This window comes from Salmo trutta, chromosome 26 (genome assembly GCF_901001165.1).
Source record: "Salmo trutta chromosome 26, fSalTru1.1, whole genome shotgun sequence".
Taxonomy (NCBI): domain Eukaryota; kingdom Metazoa; phylum Chordata; class Actinopteri; order Salmoniformes; family Salmonidae; genus Salmo; species Salmo trutta.
This window is the reverse complement of record NC_042982.1, coordinates 5,487,780-5,510,884: the sequence shown is the minus strand read 5'-3', so window position 1 is coordinate 5,510,884 and position 23,105 is coordinate 5,487,780. Positions and strand designations below refer to the sequence as shown.

The window sequence follows — 23,105 nt, the reverse complement described above, 5'->3', positions numbered from 1 at the left end:
CAGCTTGCCGTGCTGTAGCAGAGAGAACAGTCTTTGACTAAGGTGGCTGGAGTCTTTGACCATTTTTTAGGGCTTTCCTCTGACACAGCCTGGTATAGAGGTCCTGGATGGCAGGAAGCAGTGATGTACTGGGCCTACGTACTACCCTCTGTAGTGCTTTGCGGTCAGAGTCCGAGCAATTGCCATATCCGGTGGTGATGCAACCAGCCAGGATGCTCTCGATGGTGCAGCTGTAGAACTTTTTGAGGCTCTGAGGACCCATGCCAAATCTTTTCAGTTTCCTGAGGCGGAATAGGCTTTGTCGTGCCCTCTTCACAACTGTCTTGGTGTGTTTGGACCATGATAGTTTGTTGTTGATGTGGACACCAAAGAACTTGAAGCTCTCAACCAGCTCCACTACAGCCCCGTCGATGAGAATTGGGGCATGCCCGGTCCTCCTTCTCCTGTGGTCCACAATCATCTCCTTTGTCTTGATCACTTGGAGGTAGATGTTGCTATCCTGGCACCACACGGCCAGGTCTCTGACCTTCTCCCTATAGGCTGTTTCATGGTTCTCGGGGATCAGGCCTACCACTGGTTTGTCGTCTGCAAACTTAATGATGGTGTTGGAGTCATGCCTGGCCATGCTGTCATGGGTTAACAGAGTACAGGAGGACTGAGCACGCACCCCAGAGGGGCCCCCATGTTGAGTATTAGCATGGCAGATGTTGTTGCCTACCCTTACCACATGGGGGCGGCCCGTCAGGAATTCCAGGATCCAGTTGCAGGAGGTGTTTAGTCCCAGGCTCCTTAGCTTAGTAATGAGCTTTGAAGGTACTACGGTGTTGAACCCTGAGCTGTAGTCAATGAATAGCATTCTCACGTTGGTGTTCCTTTTGTCCAGGTGGGAAAAGGCAGTGTGAGGTGCTTCAACAAAGTACTGAGTGAAGGGTCTGAATATTTCTGTAATTTAAAAAAAAAAATGTTATGCGTTGTTGTGTTGATTTGAAGGGGGGGAAAAAACTATTTGAATCAGTTTTCGAATAAGGCTGTAACTGAATACTTTCTGAATGCACTGTATATTAGTTACTAAACAGAACCAACTACATAAATATCTGATAGGGTCCATTATCTACTACCTGGCCTTTTTTGTGTTTTGGCTAATTAAAGTTGTAACCCCAATTTAGTGAGTCGTTCAGAAGATTATAAACGGTTAGATTATCATTTACATTTTGGATTGTCTGCGCTCTTGAAAATTTACCAAATGCACTGCTTTGGGGTATAACAGTTGTGTTTGAGAATTATTTCAATATGTGTTAGACCTTGTTCATATGTTCTTGCTGTACTTTCTTGAAGTACTGTATTCACTGATCTAAATTGACATAATTGGTGAAATCAATGCAGTGAAAAACTTGCTTTCACCAATTCAATGTTAACCCTTCAAGAGTGGAAGGCCGGAAGGATGCGTGTATAAAGGATTCAAACAGGGTCTGAGTCTATACCTGTCTGTTTTTCTTGCAGCAGTGGCCTCCTCCCCAACGCTGTGCTGCCCCCCTCCCTGGACCACAACTACGCCCAGTGGCAGGAGCGCGAGGAGATCGCCCGCGCCGGGCAGCCCCTCCTCAGGAAGAAGATCATCCCGGCCCCTTGCCCCAAGACCCCCGGAGAGCCCGACTCCCCCCCGCCGCCCCGGACTCTACTTCCTCAAACACCCCCTATGCTCCACGGTGAGTCTGCTCAACACCACTATAGGGCAACACCTAGGGACAAAAGTAGTGCACCGTTCCCTATATACTATATAGGGAATATGGTGCCATTTGGCTTACACACCTACACTAAGTATTTAATGTATACACTTTTTGATACTGTTTCAGTTGCAGGAAATGATGTGTTTGTGGCTTGCTTTCTTGTCTCTCTCAGACCTGAGCTGTGAAGACAGTCCTGAGCTGCTCCCACCCCCTGGCGTCAGCGACAACCGCCAATGTGTGCTGTGTCTCAAGTACGGAGATGATAACACCAACGTAAGTCAAAGTTGTGCTAAACGCCACCTTAGCAGTTGCGATTAGTCGTGGTACAGCTCTTGATCGTGTTCTTTGTGCTTGTCTGGTTTCAGGAGGGCGGCAGGCTGCTGTACATCGGGCAGAACGAGTGGACCCACGTGAACTGTGCCCTGTGGTCAGCCGAGGTGTTCGAGGATGATGATGGCTCTCTGAAAAACGTCCACATGGCCGTGATCCGAGGGAAGCAGTTGGTAAGACTAATAAACCAAAATACCCATTTGTACGAGATGTACAGTGCTTTCGGAAAATATTCAGACCCCTTGACTTTTTCCATAATTTTTTTTTACTTTACAGCCTTAGTATAAAGTTGATTTTAAAACAACAAAAAGTCCTCCGCAATCTACACACAATACCCCATAATGACAAAGCAAAAACAGGTTATTAGAAATTTTTGCTACATTTATTATAAAATAAATAAAAATGTACTTATTTAGATAAGTATTCAGACCCTTTGCTATGAGACTCAATTGAGCTCAGGTGCATCCTGTTTTCATTGATCATCCTTGAGATGTTTCTACAACTTGATTGGAGTCCACCTGTGGTAAACTCAATTGGTTGGACATGATTTGGAAAGGCACACACCTGTCTATACAAGTTCCCACATGTAACAGTGCATGTTAGACCAAAAACCAAGCCATGAGGTCGAAGGAATTGTCCATAGAGCTCAGAGACAGGATTGTGTCGAGGCACAGATCTGGGGAAGGGTACCAAAACATTTATGCAGTATTGAAGGTCCCCAAGAACACAGTGGCCTCCATTCTTAAATGGATTAAGTTTGGAACCACCAAGACTCTTCCCAGAGCAGGCCACCTGGCCAAAATCGGGGGAGAAGGGATTTGGTCAGGGAGGTGACCAAGAACCCTATGGTCACTCTGACAGAGCTCCAGAGTTCCTCTGTGGCGATGGGAGAACCTTCCAGAAGGACTACCATCTCTGTAGCACTCCACCAATCAGGCCTTTATGGTAGAGTGGCCAGACGGAAGCCACTCCTTAGTAAAAGGCACAGCCCGCTTGGAGTTTGCCAAAAGGCACCTAAAGGAATCTCAGACCATGAGAAACAAGATTCTCTGGTCTGATGAAACCAAGATTGAGCTCTTTGGCATGAATGCCAAGCGTCACGTCTGGAGGAAACCTGGCACCATCCCTAAGGGTAAAGCATGGTGGTGGTGGCAGCATCATGCTGTGGGGATGTTTTTCAGCAGCAGGGACTGGGAGACTAGTCAGGATCACAGCGAAGACGAACGGAGCAATGTAGAGATCCTTGATGAAGGATTTTGGGCTCCCGAGTAGCGCAGCGGTCTAAAAAACTGCAACTCGGTGCAAGAGGCGTCACTATAGTACCTGGTTCGAATCCAGGCTGTATCACATCCGGCCGTGATTGGGAGTCCCATAGGGCGGCGCACAATTGGCCCAGTGTCGTCCGGGTTTGGATGGAGTAGGCAGTCTTTGTAAATAAGAATTTGTTCTGCTCAGGACCTCAGACTGGGGCGAAGGTTCACCTTCCAACAGGACAATGACCCTAAGCACATAGCCAAGACAACGCAGGAGTAGCTTCGGGACATGTCTCTGAATGTCCATGAGTGGCCCAGCCGGTGCCCGGACTTGAACCCGATCAAACGTCTCTGGTAAGACCTGAAAATAGCTGTGCTTCAATGCTCCCCATCCAACCTGACAGAGCTTGAAATGATCTGCAGTAAAGAATAGGAGTAACTCCCCAAATACAGGTGTGCCAAGCTTGTAGCGTCATACTCAAGAAGACTCGAAGCTGGAATTGCTACCGAAGGTGCTTCAACAAAGTACTGAGTAAGGGTCTTAATACTTCTGTAAATGTGATATTTCCGTTTTTTTTCATTCTAAACCTATTTTTGCTTTGTCATAATGGGGTATTGTGTGTAGATTGAGGGGAAAACATTTTAAAATAAATTTTAAAATAACGCTTTATTGTAAATTTGTTTGGGAAAAAGTCAAGGGGTCTGAATACTTTGCGAAAGTACTGTTTATTCTTAGTAAGTGGATATTCTTTCTTTTGTATAGATAGTGTATATTAATTTAGTATGTGGACACCCCTTAAAATGTAGTGTATTTGGCTGTTTCAGCCACACGTTGCTGACAGGTGTGTAAAATCGAACGCAAAGCCATGCAATCTCCATAGACAAACATTGGCTCTAGAATGGCCTTACTGAAGAGCTCAGTGACTTTCAACGTGGCACCGTCATAGGATGCCACCTTTCATCAGTTTGTCAGTTGGAGCAGTGGAAATGCGTTCTCTGGAGTGATGAATCGTGCTTCACCATCTGACAGTCCGACGGACAAATCTGGGTTTGACGGATGCCAGGAGAACGCTACCTTCCCAATGCATAGTGTCAACTGTAAAGTTTGGTGGAGGAATGGTTCATGGTTAGGCCCCTTAGGTCCGGTGAAGGGAGATCTTAACGCTACAGCATACAATGATATTGTAGACGATTCTGTGCGTCCAGCTTTTGGGAAGGCCCTTTTCCTGTTTCAGCATGACAATGCCCCTGTGCACAAAGCGAGGTCCATACAGAAATGGTTTGTTGAGATCGGTCTGGGAGAACATGACTGGCTTGCACAGAGCCCTAAACTCAACCCCATCAAGCACCTTTTGGGATGAATTGGAACAGGCCTAATCGCCCAACATCAGTGCCCAACCTCACTATTGCTCTTGTGGCTAAATGGAAGCAAGTCCCCGCAGCAATGTTCCAACATTTAGTGGAAAACCTTCCCAGAAGAGTGGAGGCTGGTATAGCAGCGAAGGGGGGACCAAATCCATATTAATGCCCATGATTTTGGAATGAAAGGTTTGACAACAGGTGTCCACATACTTTTGGTCACGTAGTGTATGTTTCACTTGAAAACGCATGTTGCCGTTACTTGATTTTGTGCATCATTTACATTGTGTCTTCTATTATGCATGCTCTTGATACTAAATATACGAAAGTCTTTCAAAAAAAAAAGTTTTATATATTTATTATTACTCAAATGACCTTGAGTCGGTGTTGATTATCTATGTCTAATGGCAGTGTCCTGTGACGTTTGTTTTCCTCTCGGCAGCGCTGCGAGAACTGCCAACGTCCCGGCGCAACAGTGGGCTGCTGCTTGACCTCCTGCACCAGAAACTACCACTTCATGTGCGCCCGGCAGCGCCACTGTGTCTTCCTGGAGGACAAGAAGGTCTACTGCCAGCGCCACCGTGACCTCATCAAAGGAGAGGTGAGACGCAAAGCAGAACTCCTTCCTTATCTTCTCCAGGCCACCTCCCTTACCCACCTGCAGCATCACACACAAACAAACATCTAGAAGATACCTTAACTTTACAGATAAAAATGTTGATTCAATGTCTTTTTTTTTATTATTATTTTTTTTTAAAGCTCTGGCTTACTGGTAAAAGGTAAAAACAACATGCATGCAATTAGTCCGTATCTATCGAAATCATACTGCAGCATGGGTCAAACTGAGGTCAAGGTGAGGAGAAGGGCGCACTTGTAGGTACTTTGTTTGAAATGCATGACTTCCTTGCCCAGGTGGTGTCCGAGTCTGGCTTCGAGGTCACGCGGAGGATCCTGGTGGACCTGGAGGGGATCAGCTTGCGGAGGAAGTTCCTGACCGGCCTTCAGCCGGAGAACATCCACATGATGATAGGTGTGTATGTTTGTTATTCCCCCCCTCACAGCCATATATAGAGATCTCTATGGACTAGTCCCAAACAGCACCCTATTTCCTATTTATGGCATTACCTTTGACCAGGACCCATAGGGCTCTGGTCAAAAGTAGTGTACTATATAGAGAATAGGGCGCCATTTGGGATGCACCCTACATATGGCTCTGCTTACTCTGTCTGTAACCTCTCCCTGGGACCCCCAGCCGTTATCTGATCATATTTGATCTATTCCAGAGCTATGCAGCACACCTGATTTTCAAATGAATTAGGTGAATAAGCTGTGCTATTTCAGGGCTTTCTCAAAGTAGTGAAACGGCCAGGGGCGTTCGGAGTTTTGAGACACTAGCTGGCCCAACAAACATGTTTCTGAATGACCTTGGATTGGGGGTTTATTATTATTTATTTATTTATTTATTTTTCTTCCATCGCAGGCTCCATGACCATCGATTGCCTTGGAATACTGACCGAGCTCTCGGATTGCGAGCGCAAACTCTTCCCCGTCGGCTACCAGTAAGTACACACAGTGCTGCGCCTGTCTTTTATGTGAAGTAGTCAGTGCAACAGAAGACTCATCAATTTGCTGGTTTCTGTCACCACAGGTGTTCCAGGGTATACTGGAGCACTCTAGACGCCCGGAAGCGTTGTGTCTACACCTGCAGGATCCTGGTGTGTCGTCCTACTGTGGTGGAGCCTGACCTGAAGAGTGCTCTTCCAGAGGAGAACCGCACCATCTCCCACAGCCCTTTTACGCCCATCTTAGGTGTGTGAGCCAGAATGCTGCATCACTACATTATTAATTGCGGCACTGCATTTGGTCTAGTTCGTAGCTGGCGTGTAAACGCATTCAATACGTTTATTATATCACGTGCACAGGGTACAGCAGGCGTAAACAGTACAGTGAAGTGCTTACTTGCAAGCTCTTTCTCCAAAATGCAGCATTCTGAAGAATTGATTGCATTAAACTTTTCATTGACAGATAAAGTCCTGTCTCCGGTGCCCGACCCTTTTGACTCTCTGAAGCCCTCCAACCGCCTGTCCCTGCTGCCCTCCAGCCCCAATCCTCCTAAAGTTTACACACGGAACAGGCACCCAAGCTACCCCCCGTGCCAGCGCTCCCCTGGCTCCAGACCACTTCCATCCCCAGGTATCTTCAAACTCTTTACCCCATTTACCTCAAACTGTCATTGTAAACTCCCATTCACACGTGGAGACATGCAGTATGGTAAAATGTATTTATGTCCATGTTTTGCAGGCGGATCCTCTCAGTCGGCCCATGAGATTGTGACGGTGGGGGACCCCCTTCTGAGTTCCGGCCTAAGGAGCATCGGCTCCCGGCGCCACAGCACCTCTTCCCTCTCCCCCCAGCCCAGACAGAAGGTAGTCTCCCCTCCACAGGCCGGGGTGGCTGCCGCCATAAACCAATTGGCCCTGCTCTCTTCTTCCACCCCACCCCCTGTGCTCTCCTCTTCCTCTGCCTCCAGAGACCTGGGTCTAAGGGATACGGGGAAGCCGCCCGCCAGCGGAGTCCGAACGCAGAGCCGCGAGACTAGCTCACTCAGCCCTGGAGGTCAACACAGACACCACCACAGCATCTCTGAGATGAAGACAGACGGTGGGAAAGAAAGTGCGCCTGGCAAGCAGGCTGTGGGAGAGAACCCCAAACTTTCCCCAATGGCCCCAGGGATGGCAGGAGCGAGCCAGGCCTCCCCACCACCAGGTACAGGTCTCCTGACAGGGCACCAAAGGGCCAGCAACAGCAAATCCCAGGTGGAGAAGGGGAAGCAGGGCGGGAAGGTCCCAGACCTGTCGGCTGGCGTCACGCTCCTCTCCCGCCACTGTGTCACCACGACCCTGTCAAAGGACAGAGGTGGTGGTGGTAGTAGTAGTAGCTGCAACCCGGCCAAGGAGGGAAGTGTGACCTTGGTGCAAGCCTCTAAAGATTCTGGGAAATTGGGGTATCCTCAGCCCCTGTTCCACAAAAGCGTTGGGAGGAAGTCCCAGGACTATCTGTCGGGGCCAGCACCTGCCGCCGCCATGAAGCCCCTGTGGTCTTCGGGGGCTGAGGATGACGTCATCAAACGGAGCTCCCAAGCCGCCCCGGCTGTTCCCTCCAGCCACTCGGCCGCCACCACCAAAGATAAGCACTCCAAAGTCCGAACAATCGACAGCCGAGAGGCATCTAAAGAGAGGGAGAAGACCCCTCAGAACAGCAACAAGAACCCCACGCTCAACAACAACAACAATGCTAAAGAGACTGGTGGAACCACTAACGCTCCAACCCCGACCTCTCAGAACTGCAACAGCAAGGCTGCAACCGTCAGCAACAACACCAAAGCCATTGGCAAGCAGGAGGTGGAAAAGCTGGAGAATCAGGGAAGAGGACGATCTTCAAAGAGCAGGGAGAGATTCTCCAGTCCTGAGAAGAACAGCTCCAGCCTAGAGGCCATCAAGCAGCCCGGGTTAGCCTCGGAGAGAAGCATGAGGGCTTCACAGGTTCAAGCAAGAGTAACAGCCAACGAAGTCGCGGCCGCTAGAGACAAAAAGCGGGCTATAGTCAAGGCGTCCCTGACGCCGCTGAAGACCGACCCGAATGGGACTAACACCGTGAGCACTTCCTCTGACTCCTGCACCACCACTTCCATCTGTCCAGTGGGCCTGGAGGGACCCCCCCACCGCAGGTCTTCCTGCTCCACACTCTTCTCTCCGTCGGCCTGCTCGAAGAGCTCAGAGTCAAACAGCCCGACACTGCACCCGGAGGACCGCGAGGAGAAGCGCCTCGTGGCTCACTGCACCGAGGATGAGGGGACCAGCGACAGGGATGACCACGCCTTGCTGGAGGAGGAAGGCGGCGACGGGGACAAACGCCACGAGGACGACAGTGACTGCTCGGGCTCGGCCAAGCGACGTTACCCAAGGCGCAGCGCCAGGGCCCGCTCCAACATGTTCTTCGGCCTGACTCCTTTCTACGGGGTGCGCTCCTATGGAGAGGAGGATATCCCTTTCTACAGCAGCAGCGGGGACGGGCCTGGGAAGAGGAAGGCCGGGGGCAGTAGGCGCTCGGCCGAAGGCCAAGTGGACGGGGCGGACGATAGGAGTAACTCCTCCTCAGGGGACAGCGGAGAAGAAGAGGAAGGGGGATTCAACCAGTGTTCCAACAAGGATCCGTACTATTACAACTTCACCCGCACCATCATCAACCCCGGCCCTGTGATGCCCTCAATCGAGGGGATTGACCAGTGCCTGGGTAGGGGCTCTCAGCTGCAACGCTTCCTGAAGGATGAGAAGGAGGAGAGGGTTGTCGCTGCTGTGGATGGAGTTCCCACCCGGAGCCTCCTGAGCCACCAGCAGATTGGCCAGCTGGACGGCATTGACGACAGCTCAGAGAGTGATGCCAGCGCGACCACCAACACCACCACCACGGCCACCGCAGCGTCCTCTTCCCACAAGAGCACAGGAAAAAGGAAGGGCAGAGAGAGGCACATGGAGAAACTGGAGCGCGACTCTGGGAAGGAGGCGGACAACAGCAGCGGAGGGGGTGGGAGCAGTGGTAGCAGTAGCAACAACAGCCGAGAAGGCAGGAAGAGCCAGAAGGACAGCTCTCTCCCTCTGGGTGGGGTGAAGTCGTCCCAAAGACAGGACCCCCTGGAGGCCCAGCTCTCACTTAGCACTGACCTGCTCAAGTCAGACTCGGACAACAACAACAGTGACGACTGCGGCAACATCCTGCCGTCGGACATCATGGAGTTTGTCCTCAACACGCCCTCCATGCAGGCCCTCGGGCAGCAGCCTGAGGCCTCCTCCTCCGAGCTCCTCTCCCTGGACGAGGGCTATGGGGTGGGCGTCAACCGCCGCAAAGACATCCTCTTCGAGGACTTCCCTCAGCCGCTGGCCAGTGCTGAGCCCGTGGAGAGTGGGGTGAGCACGTCCATCTCGGTCGAAGAGCCATATGGTCTGCCTCTGGAGCTGCCCTCTGACCTCTCTGTTCTGACCACTCGCAGCCCCACGGTCAACAACCAGAACCATGGCGGCCTCATCTCAGAGGGCTCCGAACGCACCATACTGTCCCTGGCAGCCTCTGACGATACCATCGCAGAGAAAGGAGGCGAGGACAAGCAGCAGAGAGGAGGGGCCGGTGTGTCCCCTGAGAGCCAGCAGGAAGGAAGTGGAGGTAGCCGAGAATCTCAGGTAAGAAAAGGCCACATGACCCCGGAGCAGTTTGAGCATATCACCAGTCCCTCCCTGGGCCAGGTGGTCGAAGCAGATAACCAGGATCTGACCAGGAGCTCTGGGACCCCCGTTCTACCCAGCACCCCCACCCTGCCTCTCCAGGGACAGAAGTACATCCCTGCTGCCTCTTCAGTCAGCCCCGGGCCCTCCCAGGTGGCCAGCATGTCTGTCCAGGCCACCTCTCATTTAAAACCAGGCCAGGAAAAACTCATAGTGGTCAACCAGCATCTGCAACCCCTTTATGTCCTACAGACTCTCCCCAATGGTGTCACTCAGAAGATCCAGATCACCCCATCGGTCAGCGCAACAGGAGTGATGGATACCATGACTCTAACCACAGGGCTCACCACCGGGATAACCACCTCCCAGCCCATCTTTCCTGCTGGGGGTAAAGTGTTGGGCACCATGTCCCATCACCCTCAGATCCATACTTTCACCGGCACTACCCAGACGGGCTTCCAGCCTGGCATTCCCAGCACCACCTCTGGTCACATCCTGGTGACCGAGGCAGGACGGAGGCACGACCTGGCGCCCAACGTGACCATCGTGTCCAGCGCCACCTCCATCTCCACATCCTCGGCCGTGCTCGCGTCTGGACACGGCAAGAAGCGACCCATTTCCCGTCTCCAGCCGCGGAAGACCAAGAAACTAGCCCGCTCCAGGAGCCAGCCCACCCTGGCCCCGTCTGAGGTGAGACCCAACATGACTCTGATCAACCTGTCCTCGCCACAGATGTCCCAGTCCGGACTGGTCGAGCTGGGCACCCTGACCACGGCCGCCACCACTTCTCACCGCAATGTCCCCAACATTATCAAGAGACCCAAATCGGGAGTCATGTACTTTGAGCCCATCCAGCGGAGGAGGCCTCTTCCCAGTGGGCAGCCTGGCATCCTGGGCCACGACTCCTCCACCCACCTGCTGCCCTGCACTGTCTCGGGGCTCAACCCCAACCAGTCAGCAGTGCTGAACATGGTGTCCATGGCTCAGCCCAGCGGGCCCGGAGGCCTCATTGCGCCAGGCTCTGTCTCTCTCAGCACCCCGGTGCTCAGCTCTGCTGAAATCACGGGACCCATCAGCAGCCTCCTCTTCAAAGCCACCCCGCACAACTTGGGCCTTCCGGAGCAACAGATGCTCCTCCAGTCTGGAGCACCTCTGATGTCTCAGCTGTGCAGCCCCGCCCAGACCTCCATCGCCAGCAGCATCTGCGTGATTCCCTCCCATCAGACCATCAGCATGTCCGTCAGCCAGCAGGTGGACCCGGAAAGCGGAGCTTTCCAGCGGCAGCAACACCCGCCAAATGCTAGTGGACAACCTGTGGCTCTGGCCCCCAGCCCGGTCTCACAAGACTCCGGCAAGGGACATTTGGTTGGAGTGTTCCCCCAGAGTTCCCGCTCTCAAAGCTCAAGCGCCATGCCGATATCCAGGTCCTCATCAGAGCAGAAACAAGAGCTGAAGTGTAGCGCTGCAGCAACGGCATTTACGGGCTCTGGGAAAGGGAAGCAGAAAGCCAAGCGGACGAGGCAGAGTCCAGACAAGGCCAGCGGGAAGAAACACAAGGGTTGGCAGACAGAGCCTCCTCGGGAGACGCAGGGAGACCGGGCACCCTCCACTCCTGGGTAAGATTCTCACATAAAAGATAAATCAACTAGGACTATACTGATTTCACTAAATGTGTGTTATTATACTATGGTTGCCACCTGCTACATCCATATTTGAATTCCCTCTATCACTGCAGCTCTAGAGAGCCAGTCTCTCCCGAGTCCATGGACACAGGCAAGCCCAGAGACAGGGGCACCTGTAAAAGGTAAGTAATGCAAGCTTGTCACCCATTTCCATTTCTATACTATTAATATGTCAATGGGTAATGTTTCTCCTGCTCTAACCAGTAAAACCAGTGAGTTCCCTGAGGAGAAAGGCGAGACCGCAGCTGGTTCTCTACTGGTGGCCACCCCTGACCAGGAGGGTAGCCGCAGGGACTCTTCTATGGACAGCAAGCCCAAGAAGGGACTCATCTTCGAGATATGCAGCGACGATGGCTTCCAGATCCGCTGCGAGAGTATCGAAGGTATCCGAAGTCCTGACCTTATCCTCTTGCTCTGTGTTTCCATGTAGCATGGTTATGACACTCAATGGTAGAAAATAGCTCTAAAGTTATTGAAGTGAATGTGTAACAGTCAAGATCTCTTATTTCCAAATCCTCGCACAGATTAAGAAAACTAAATGTCTACTTTAACACTAACAGTTATGAGATACTAAGCTGACCTGTCTTGTCTTCTCCCTCTGACCCACAGAGGCCTGGAAATCCCTGACAGATAAAGTCCAGGAGGCCCGCTCCAACGCCAGACTCAAAGAGCTCTCCTTTGAAGGTAAAGTACCATTTATCAGAATATATTTCCTTTATGCCGGTTCATTTCTTTTGAAGAATGAAATGGTCACTCATCACAAACTTTTTTTTTTTTCTCCTCTGTACCCCTCGACTCCTTTGTTCTCTATCATTCTTTCTCTCAATCTTATCTCTCTTTTTTTTCTCTCTCTCAGGAGTGAACGGTCTGCGGATGCTGGGGGTCCTCCATGATGCTGTGGTGTTCCTGCTGGAGCAGCTGTATGGTTCCAGGCACTGTCGCAGCTACCGCTTCCGCTTCCACAAGCCCGAGGAGGCCGACAAGCCCCCGCTCAACCCCCATGGCTCGGCCCGCGCCGAGCTCCACCACAGGTACAGCCCTCTTCCAGCACTTAAAGGCATAGGATTGGATTAGTATCCCGACAAATGTACAGTATTTTCTTCTATGTATTATTATAACGAGGTCCCTTCTCCTGCCTGGACCAGCCTCCATGTGCATCCTGCCCTCATCCTTTCCTTAAAGTCATCACTGAGTCATGACTGGACAGGTGAAGACCATGTGGCGGAGACCTTGTGTTCACCTGATGAATCATGTCTAATTATTGATTAGTTCAGGAAGGATGCACTTCTAAAGTTTTAAATTTTTATTTTATTTAGCTGCACCCGGATCTCTTCATTTTCTTTTGATTGTTGAAGAAATTCAGATCTATGCATTCTACTTCAGCAATTAAAATGTAGTGAGCCGTTTGTACACTGGCTCTCTTAACTGGTGTTTTGGAGCTGATAACTGTGCATCTTCGTTAACAAATCTCAAGTCACTATTTGGGAGAGGTCCTTCCTAGGGTTAAGAGAGTCTGCGTCATTGAGTTGAATTTTCTTGCATCGTCTGACCTGTGTCTGCTCCATCTGCCTTCGCCGCAGGAGGTCTGTGTTTGACATGTTCAACTTCCTGGCCTCCAAGCACCGCCAGCCTCCCGAGTACAACCCCCACGAGGAGGACGAGGAGGTGCAGCTCAAGTCTGCTCGGTGAGTCACGCCGCCCTGTTACACAATTCCTCTATTTAGTTTATTTTTACTTCAGAAAATCAGGAGGACTATTTCTTAATTCTCCGTATCATCGTTACAATGGACTTGTAGTCTGTCGTCTTTGTTGTCTGTTCACATCCCTGTATCCACCTGTTGGAGCCTCACGGTGGTAGTAGACCGTCCTTCCTTCGTCGGAACTCGTAACACACTGTCCTACTGTTGTTTTTCAGCCGGGCCACCAGCATGGACCTCCCCATGCCCATGAGGTTCCGACACCTGAAGAAAACGTCCAAGGAGGCGGTGGGGGTGTTCAGGTTAGGAAAACACTGGCTGCGTGACGTTTTACGCGATACAAATCCAAATTCAGGGGAATGGTTTTTAACAAGAGGAACTACTACCGTAGCTTTGCTGTAGCTACGTCCTTGTTCCAGAGAGTGGGGTTTTAAAAGCGGAAACCCTTTGTTGAACCAGTTGTCACTTTAGCCCCTATGTGTCCTCCCCTCACAGGTCAGCCATACACGGCCGAGGTCTGTTCTGCAAGAGGAGCATCGACGTGGGGGAGATGGTGATCGAGTACTCGGGAAACGTCATCCGCTCTGTCCTCACCGACAAACGGGAGAAGTACTACGACGGCAAGGTGAGAAGAGAAGCCAGGCGTCAATGGAACACAGTCCTCTGTGCTCATTCGCTTTGAGTCTGAACAGGGTCACTTTCGATAGGCAAACGTTGTGGAAAGGTGCAGATAGAAATGTCATGAAAAGAACTTGCGTGAGTTCTTATTCTGCTTTTCAGAGAGGGACGTTCTGCATAATAAAGGTATTTCTATCTGAATGTTCTAGTTGGGCCCTGCTGAATGTGGTTTTCATGTGTCAACAACATTAACCAGTCAGGATCTTTTAGTCATTTGATAGTGCAATCCTCAGCCAATGGCGTCTCACTCTCTTCTCCTGTCCCTCCCTCTACAGGGCGTTGGCTGTTACATGTTCCGCATCGATGACTACGAAGTGGTGGACGCCACCGTGCACGGAAACGCCGCCCGCTTCATCAACCACTCGTGCGAGCCCAATTGCTACTCGCGGGTCATCAACGTGGACGGGCAGAAGCACATCGTCATATTCGCCACGCGCAAGATCTACCGCGGCGAGGAGCTCACCTACGACTACAAATTCCCCATCGAGGAGCCGGGCAATAAGCTTCCATGCAACTGCGGAACCAAGAAGTGCCGCAAGTTCCTCAACTAGCCACCCACTCTGCCGTGTAATGGTAGTGGCGTTAGCGGTCCTTCTCCCACTCTGCCGAAGCAGTCGCCTCGACTAGCGTGGCGCCATCCATGCAATGCCAGGTCTTAGAGTGCAAAGTGATGCTTCCAGTACTACCCTCCCTTTTTGCTGTACGGCTTGTGCAGAAACAGGCGCGTTACAGACCGGGTTAAGTTCGATACAAGCTATGTTTTTGAAAGAGAACAAATTATTATTGTGCCTCTGGTTGTTTTTGTTTACTTTTCAGACTCTGAGAAGTCAAAGGAAATGGTAAATGTGTAAGATTAGCAATTTTCAACGTTTTCTGTCTTTTGAATGATTCAAAAAGATTTTAAAAAAATTGCCCTTTTTGTTTTGAATTTTAACATGACCTCACGTTATTTTTCTAGAGATGATATCTCAATTCTGTGTGAGCATAGAATCCATTGATTATGTGCACACAAAAGAAAAGAAAAGAATTGCCACCTTGTAAGAGTTCCATTTTACACACCAAAGTGCAATTTGTGGAAGGGAATTTTCTCTGCATTTTAGAAATAGAACGAGGACGTATTAGAACTGATCAGAGGACGCTTTTCTCTTGGCCTCATCTGTTTATACACATCTGCCTGTCGGAATGTGCATCCTGTGCAGCCTTCGGAGTAGCCGCAATAACATAAAGCTTTGCTTGGGCTGCTTCTCTGTGTATTCAAAGACACTGTAAATAGCTCTTATGCCTGTCCAGAGCAACAAGTCGCAAGATGTGTTAGGAAGAGAAACACTAGAGGGAGCCGGGGTCAAAACGACAGAAGGAAAGAAAGAAGCCTGTAGATTTATTTATTTTCAAGTCGTATGTTATTGTTAAGCGCGACTGTACTTGTACAGAGTCGTTGTCAGACACGTAGTCGGGCGGCGGTCATTAGGTTGTCGTGGCCGTGACTAGCAAGCTAGGCTGAGATTCTGGTGGACTGACAGTTGAGGGACTAACTTTTTTTAATTTAGTTTTTTTTTGCTGTAGTAAATGTTATTGTTGGTTTTGTATAGGAGAAATGATAGACTGAGCCATCTATTTGTATCGCAGGTATGCACTCGTTAGGTCTTATTACAAATTTGGTTCGAACAGAGTCTGGAATTACAGCGACGAGAACCAAACGTCATCCCTCTAAATCTGATTTCCCCTTAAGCCCATTTGAAGTTTGAAATTATGGCCCATTTCATGAATTACTGTTGCAAAGGATTTTTTTTTTTTCTCTCTTCGAATCGGGTCATTTGAAGTCTTGTCTCTTCTGTCCCTTTTTTGTTATGGGCAGAAAAATATCATGCTTGCTTTGAGAATGTAAATAATAAATATATATTTTTCTATACACACGACTAAAAAGCACTCACTAGTGAATAGCACTTAATGTTATAAATAGTATTTATATTTTTAAGAAATCGTATTTATTTTATTGCCATTTTTGTAGGAAATAGAGGTTTACAAACACTAATGCTTGGTCTCTACATTTTTATTGAGCTGCCTTTTTTTCAAAGCTGTTTTTTCATTGCCGTTAATTTTATTTGTAGCCTGAATGTTTCTTTTTGGATTCCAAAGACTGAAGCTGTCGCTCCCCGCTGAGCCCAGTCCACCAGTAGCTCTATTTGTCAATCAAGGACATTTCCATTGTCTGCATGTTAGCAGCATGGCATTATTATATGCCCTTGAGGGAGTCTGTTAGAGTGCTCATCTTTTGGAATAGCTGTCTGATATCTCCTTTTTCCCCAGCCTTAATTCCACACACCACGCGGAGCCTCCAGCCAGGCCATTCAGACCTGGGCGTCTCACCGTGCGCAATTCGTTCACGTTCACCTCTTTTCCCAAAAATGTCTCTACAAATTTCAACATCTCCCTTTTGGGATCAAACGCGCTCCAAAATCCGCTAACTGTAAGGACAACACAATTTAACGCCTATAGCCACATCAGTGCTCCAGGATTCCCCATGGAATCATATTAATACTGTCAATGTTTTATCGTGTTTCTACTCGACTCCCTCGTGAAGTCCAGCGTTTTGTTTTGTGGCATTTACATGAGACAGGCTACACATGGAAAGCATTTTTAGAAGCTCAGTAGAAGCTGATGACGTTAGGAAAGGTTAGAGGCTAACCGTTACCATTGACCACAATGCAAACCTCTGTTAGAGTTCATCAACTCGCTTGATCTCTTGCTTTGTATTTGTTGTAACTGAGCATGCTTTGTTTAGACAACTCTGTGACTTGCAAATGTAACAGTAGTAGATTGACTGAAGCAGTCCCGGTTTTGGTGAGAATGGGGACATTGGGTACAAAAAGTGGATAGGTTGATGACAGGCATATATTTCCTTAAACGAAGCTCACCAAATTGCTGCTTTGTGCAACTCTGTCTCCAGTTGTCCTATAGCGAGCCACTTCAGGCCAGTGACTTTTTGTCCCTTTTTGTTATGTTTTTGGTTTGTAATCTGTTGACTTTATATCTTGTAAGGCCGTCGCAGAATCTCTCCAACCCTTACCCTGCCCAGGCTGTGAAGTGAATCCATAACTTTGCCAACACATTGTACTTGTGACAGGCACTGACTTAACATGGGAAATGACTTTCTACTCATTGTAAACACAATGGGTTACTATGTTTTAAAAACCACAAGCACAGATACTGTTTGTAAGCTCCCTTAGGAATTGTGGCCCCCAGGAAAGTGCACTTCTGCTCGACCTTCTCCCAAGTGTGTAAGGGACGTTCAGAGTGCAGGGACCACTCTGGAGGCCAACAGTGAACACTCCTCAACCTCCTTGCAGCCTGGGTTTTGCCAGCTAATTCAGGGATACAGTTTTGGTTCAGCTCTCGCTGTCCTCCCATCCTGGCTAGCCTTAGGGTGAGGCACAGGGTCATGCTGAATTCTGCTGCTAGGTCTTTAATGAATGTATATACAAAAACTGAATTGTGGTGATTTTATGGTATCAACCACGTTTTTGTTTTTGAGTTAAAAAAGAACCCACAAAAAGACTGGGAAGATGACCTTACAGGACAGTTTGTTTCATTTCAAAAAGGTTGAGGGACGGCATTCTAGTTTAACGTCAAAAGGTCACACTGAATAAACGAAGACTTCAAAGATAGCTTTGGTAATCCTTTTACTAATCCCAAAGGCTCCGTCTCTGACTCCTCTACAGATCCATAGCAGTAAAGTGTGATGTTTCAGTACTTGGTGAACAACAACCCATTAGTCAAGTGTTTGTTTAAAATGGCAGATAGATTCCGTTGTTTCTTGGACTTCATAATACCACGCCACACCAGTGGCCCTTTTCCTTCACTTGTAATTATCCTATATATACATAAAAACATATACCGAAACAGAAATAGTAATATGTACTTCAGTATCTATACAATATACGGAATGAACAGACAAACTTAGTTACAGTAGCAAACAGCAGGTTTATAATGGTTAATAGCAATGTTCAATGTACTCTATAATGGTTTTGTGTTACAGTATCAGTTTAAAATAACTAACGTACATCATCTTTGTATATTGATGTCCAGTACCAGTTTTTCTGTGCCTGTGTATGTTCCATTGGCAGGAGCATTGCAGTTTATTTCATTTATTTTATTTTTTGCAAAAAGAAACAGTATTTATGTAGTAAGACGTATAATGTGGTTATGAACTTCTTGAAGTCAGCCATTTTGTGTTTGATTGTTGTAGTGAATGTTTTTATTCTTTTGTAAATTCTTAACAGGGATTTTAGACTGCTTACTTGATGGTGGTATAATTGAGTTGAGTTTGTGGAGACCAGGAAAAAAAAACGAATCCCACCAAAATGTTATTTTAGTCTTCCATGTCTCCCTTACCCACCCCTCTTTGGAAGCTTTGGTTGTACTTTATCATGTATTGTTTTATAGGAAGTGATGATACGTTTTTATTTATTTATTTTGTGTATTGGAACATCCATGAATTTACAGGTCAAGGTAGTTGCCGGAACCTGCTTGAAAGAAGTTTGGGAAAAAAATACTTAACTGTATTTGTAATTTTATAATTGTTCCTTGTGTATAGAACTTATCAGCCTGAGATGAGACGTGGCATCAAGGGGAGTTGGCGGTAGGACTTGGAAACGGTTAAACGGCTCTTCTTATGCCTTGAATATACCTTTGTCTTATTAACACTTCCTCCTGAACTCCATGATGATGATGATGATGATGATGATGATGATGATGATGATAATAATATTTTTCCCTATTAGTTGTACATCAGTGTTCTCTCATCTGTCACAGAAATGAAGGAAAGTTGAACCACAATAGTGAACCACAAACTACTTAAGGTTGAATGTATAATTAGGAAACACAATTGTACATAACTGTAAAAAGAAAAGTTTCTAATCATGTTTATTTTCTATGCACTTTTTTTATTTAAGTGATAGTTTAAATAATAAACATGTCTCGTTTACTCTTTCTTAAGGCTCTGTCTCCGTTTCTGTAACTTGTTCTCTGCCAACCTAGAATATAGTCCACATATTGATATGTGTTAGTGATAACATGCTGGGCTAGGTTTCCCCATAGCGATGCAACGTAGGCTTACAAATGTTTTTAACAGTGCATTGTTCCTACAACGGCCCGAAGATGTAACATGCGTTTTCCAAAACGCCACGCAGAAAGAGCGTTCGCTAACTGTAGGTTGGAGCATGTAGATACTGATAGGATCGAAAGAAAGGCAGCGCTGCTCTCTGATCGGATTTCTCCATTCAAGTCTTAACGGTAACATTGTAATTATTTCACGATACTGCTGACGGATCGGCTCCTAGAGAGATCACCTAATGACTACAAATATTGAGGCGGCTTATTCTAATGCTTACTCTGATGCACTAAATCGCGTTCATTTGGCACATTGCGCACTTTACACATGATGAAAAATATTCAGGCAAAATATAGACAGTACCCTACAAATTACTAAATTGACTGAATATGAAGATAGAAATCAACTATCTTTGAAATGCACTACAAAACATTAAGAACACCTTCCTAATATTGAGTTTCACCACCCCCTTTTGCCTTCAGAAAAGCCTCAATTTGTCAGGGCATAGATTACAAACGGTCAATCATTCTACAGGGATGCTGGCCCATGTTGACTAATGCTTCCCACAGTTGTGTCAAGTTGGCTGGATGTCCTTTCGGTGATGGAACGTTCTTGATGCACACGGGAAACTGTTGAGCGTGAAAAACCCAGCAGCGTTGCAGTTCTTGACACAAACCGGTGCACCTGACACCTACTGCCCTACCCCGTTCAAAGGCAGTTAAATATTATGCCTTGCCATTCACCCACAATCCCTTTCTCAAGGCTTAAAAATCTCACCATCTACACTGATTGAAGTGGATTTTACAAGTGACAAATAATGGATCATAGCTTTTACCTAGATTCACCTGCTCAGTCTGTCATGGAAATAACAGGTGTTCATAATGTTTTGTGTGCTCAGTGCCTATAGGACCATTTTTTTCTTTTTAACCTTCGCTTGTTCAATTGCAAAGACATTGGAAACTTTGTATTTGTAGTCAACTTCGTTCTGAAGTTATCGGTCACAGAGAGGCAGGTAGAATAGAGCTGTTTATGTTTAGCGGAGATCTTCTGTGTATAAAGTGACGCGGTGGGGAAAGAACACATCTAACAACACTTAGCCGTTTTACGAGGCAGTCGGTATATATCGAGAGTTTAAGTGCACTTTTAGTGACTATGGTTTTGGGAAACAGCTCGGAGATTGAACACTGCCCCTCCAAAGGTTCTAATGGTGAATTTAGCCTTAAGATGCTTTTGGGAAACCGTGGCCAGATCTGTTCAGTTCTCAATTTCTAGATTTATGAACCCCATAGTACCCTATTGTAAAAAGTGTATCCCACTGATGTGGGACGTATGAAGTTTATCTAGTTTGCAAACTCAACTTGATTTCCTCAGTTCACATAACCTATTTTGAAGGCAGCAGGGTAACCCAAACTATGACAAAGCCAAAATGAAGTTGTCAATTCAGAATATAAATCTAGGTCATAAATACTTCCATTGTAATGCAAGTTCCAAACGTGTAGTAGCAGATAACCATATTTGGTCAACTGAGAAGCAGTTTGTTTTATAGAAATAATAGACAGTGTTTTGGGTTTAGTGCTCCAGGAAACAACCACAGGTGGCACCTCAGATATGTTCCTGCTAGCAGCCCTCTTATTGAGCAGATCACACTTCACTAGATATTCTTCTCCCAGACCTGGGATTCCTCAGATCAGCTAACCAGATCACCCCACTGATACTATTGTGCCTCTACCTTTAAAGCTTCATTCACATACTCATTGCTTTTCCAGTCAGCTCCTCAGATGGAGCGAGAGAGCTGGGGGAAAGAAATGGAGAGATAGAGTTGAGTGTGGATGCAGAGATGAAGAAAGACTAAAAGTTCTCTATGGACAGCTGGAGAAAATCCAGGAGGGAGAGAAGATTGAAATAAAAGAGATGGGATAAGAGAACACAAAGGAGGAAAATAAGAGGGAAGATTGAGAGGAAAGAGGAGGCAATGCAGAGAAGGACAGAGGGTGAGGAAGGAGGACAATGAAGTGGAGAAGAAGCGGGAGGAGGTCGTTATGAAAGACAAGGGTCTGGATAGACAGAAAGAGAAACTGGAGAAAAGTTGGAGTCGAACAGGGAGAAAGAAGTTGAAGAGGAATAAAATAGTGGAAAGGTTGACTGGATGAGAGATGGAAGAAAATGACAAGAAGAGGAGAAATGATTAAAAAGAAAGAAAACGAGATGGTCAGAATGAAAACCGATGTGGAAGAGAAGGCAAAGGTGGAGGTGAAGAAAGGAGTTGGAGGGATAGAAGATGAAAGAGGCAAAAGAGAGGGAGAAAAGAAGAGAGAACAAAGTGGAGATATGGAGTAGTTTGAGAAATGGAATGACGAGGTGGAGTGTGTGAAGCTGAATATGGAGGAGAAGATGTAAGTAGAGAGGGTGAGGACAAGAAAGAGAAAGAGTTGGAGCTTTTTAAACTTGAGGTTGAGAGAGAGGAGGGAAATGAAGGAGAAGGAGGTGAAGCGGATAAAGGTGGAGTTGGAAGAGAAGTGGAAGATTCAGCCACCGGGTGTTCTCCATGCATCGCGCCGACAGAGAACAACACCTCTCTGGGAAAAGGAAAGGTGGGGGTGTATGCTTTATGATTAACATCTCATAGTGTAATAATAACAACATACAGGAACTCAAGTCCTTCTGCTCACCCGATCTAGAATTCCTTACAATCAAGTGCCGGCCATTTTACCAACCAAGAGAATTCACCTCAGTTATAGTCACAGCTGTGTATATTCCCCCTCAAGCAGACACCAAGATGGCCATCAAGGAACTTCACTGGACTATATGCGAACTGGAAACCATACATCCTGCGGTTACATTTATTGTAGCTGGGGATTTTAACAAAGCAAATTTGAGAACAAGTCTACCTAAATTCTTCCAGCATATTGATTGCGCATGCGCAACACCCTCGACCACTGCTACTCTAACTTCCGTGATGCATACAAAGCCCTCCCCGCCCTCCCAAATCCGACCACGACGCTATCTTGCTCCTTCCGTCTTAAAGGCAAAAACTCAGGATGTACCATTGACGAGAACCATTCAACACTGGTCCGACCAATTGGAAGCCACGCTTTAAGATTGTTTTGAACACACGGACTGGAATATGTTCCGGTCAGCCTCAGAGAACAACATCGACCTATACGCCGACTCGGTGAGTGCATTTATAAAGAAGTGCATTGGAGATGTTGTACCCACTGTGACTATTAAAACCTACCTTAACAAGAAACCGTGGATGGATGGCAGCATTCGCGCAAAACTGAAAGGTCTGGGAATAGGTCTGAATATAAACAGTGTAGCTATTCCCGCCGCAAGGCAATCAAACAAGGTACAGGGACAAGGTGGAGTCGCAATTCAACCGCTCAGACACGAGACGTATGCGGCAGGGTCTACAGGAAATCACGGACTACAAAAAGAAATCCAGCCATGTCACGAACACTGACGTCACGCTTCCAGACAAACTAAACACCTTCTTTGCCCGCTTTCAGGATAATACAGTGCCACCGTTGCGGCCCGCTAACATTGCCTGCGTCCCCCCCCCTCCTTCTCCGTGGCTGACATGAGTAAAACATTTAAACATGTTAACCCTTGCAAGGCTGCTAGCCCAGACGGCATCCTTAGCCGCGTCCTCAGAGCATGTGCAGACCAGCTGGCTGGTGTGTTTACGGACATATTCAATCGCTCCCTATCCCAGTCTGTTGTCCTCACATGCTTCAAGATGGCTACCATTGTTCCTGTACCAAAGAAGGAAAAGATAACTGAACTAAATGACTACCGCCCCGTAGCACTCACTTCTGTCATCATGAAGTGCTTTGAGAGACTAGTCAAGGATCATATCACCTCCACCTTACCGGCCATCCTAGACCCACTTCAGTTTGAATACCGCCCCAACAGGTCCACAGACGAAGCAATCGCCATCACACTGCACACTGCCCTATCCCATCTGGACAAAAGGAATACCTATGTAAGAATGCT

General features: G+C 47.6%; 1 protein-coding gene across 4 annotated transcripts in view; it reads left to right on the top strand.

Moving 5' to 3' along the window:
* Positions 1-18,992, top strand: part of kmt2a (lysine (K)-specific methyltransferase 2A) — a 50,837-nt gene extending 31,845 nt beyond the window's left edge. For all 4 annotated transcript variants that reach the window (XM_029714488.1, XM_029714486.1, XM_029714487.1 and 1 more), the window contains exons 18-34: positions 1,501-1,706; positions 1,900-2,000; positions 2,093-2,230; positions 5,112-5,270; positions 5,582-5,699; positions 6,150-6,228; positions 6,318-6,478; positions 6,695-6,862; positions 6,971-11,561; positions 11,681-11,749; positions 11,832-12,010; positions 12,237-12,311; positions 12,484-12,658; positions 13,208-13,312; positions 13,543-13,626; positions 13,820-13,949; positions 14,278-18,992. In XM_029714488.1, the coding sequence (XP_029570348.1) occupies positions 1,501-1,706; positions 1,900-2,000; positions 2,093-2,230; positions 5,112-5,270; positions 5,582-5,699; positions 6,150-6,228; positions 6,318-6,478; positions 6,695-6,862; positions 6,971-11,561; positions 11,681-11,749; positions 11,832-12,010; positions 12,237-12,311; positions 12,484-12,658; positions 13,208-13,312; positions 13,543-13,626; positions 13,820-13,949; positions 14,278-14,553 (6,814 nt within the window). In that variant the 3' untranslated portion in view covers positions 14,554-18,992. The remainder of the gene's footprint in view (positions 1-1,500; positions 1,707-1,899; positions 2,001-2,092; positions 2,231-5,111; positions 5,271-5,581; positions 5,700-6,149; positions 6,229-6,317; positions 6,479-6,694; positions 6,863-6,970; positions 11,562-11,680; positions 11,750-11,831; positions 12,011-12,236; positions 12,312-12,483; positions 12,659-13,207; positions 13,313-13,542; positions 13,627-13,819; positions 13,950-14,277) is intronic.
* The last annotated feature ends 4,113 nt before the right edge of the window (positions 18,993-23,105 follow it).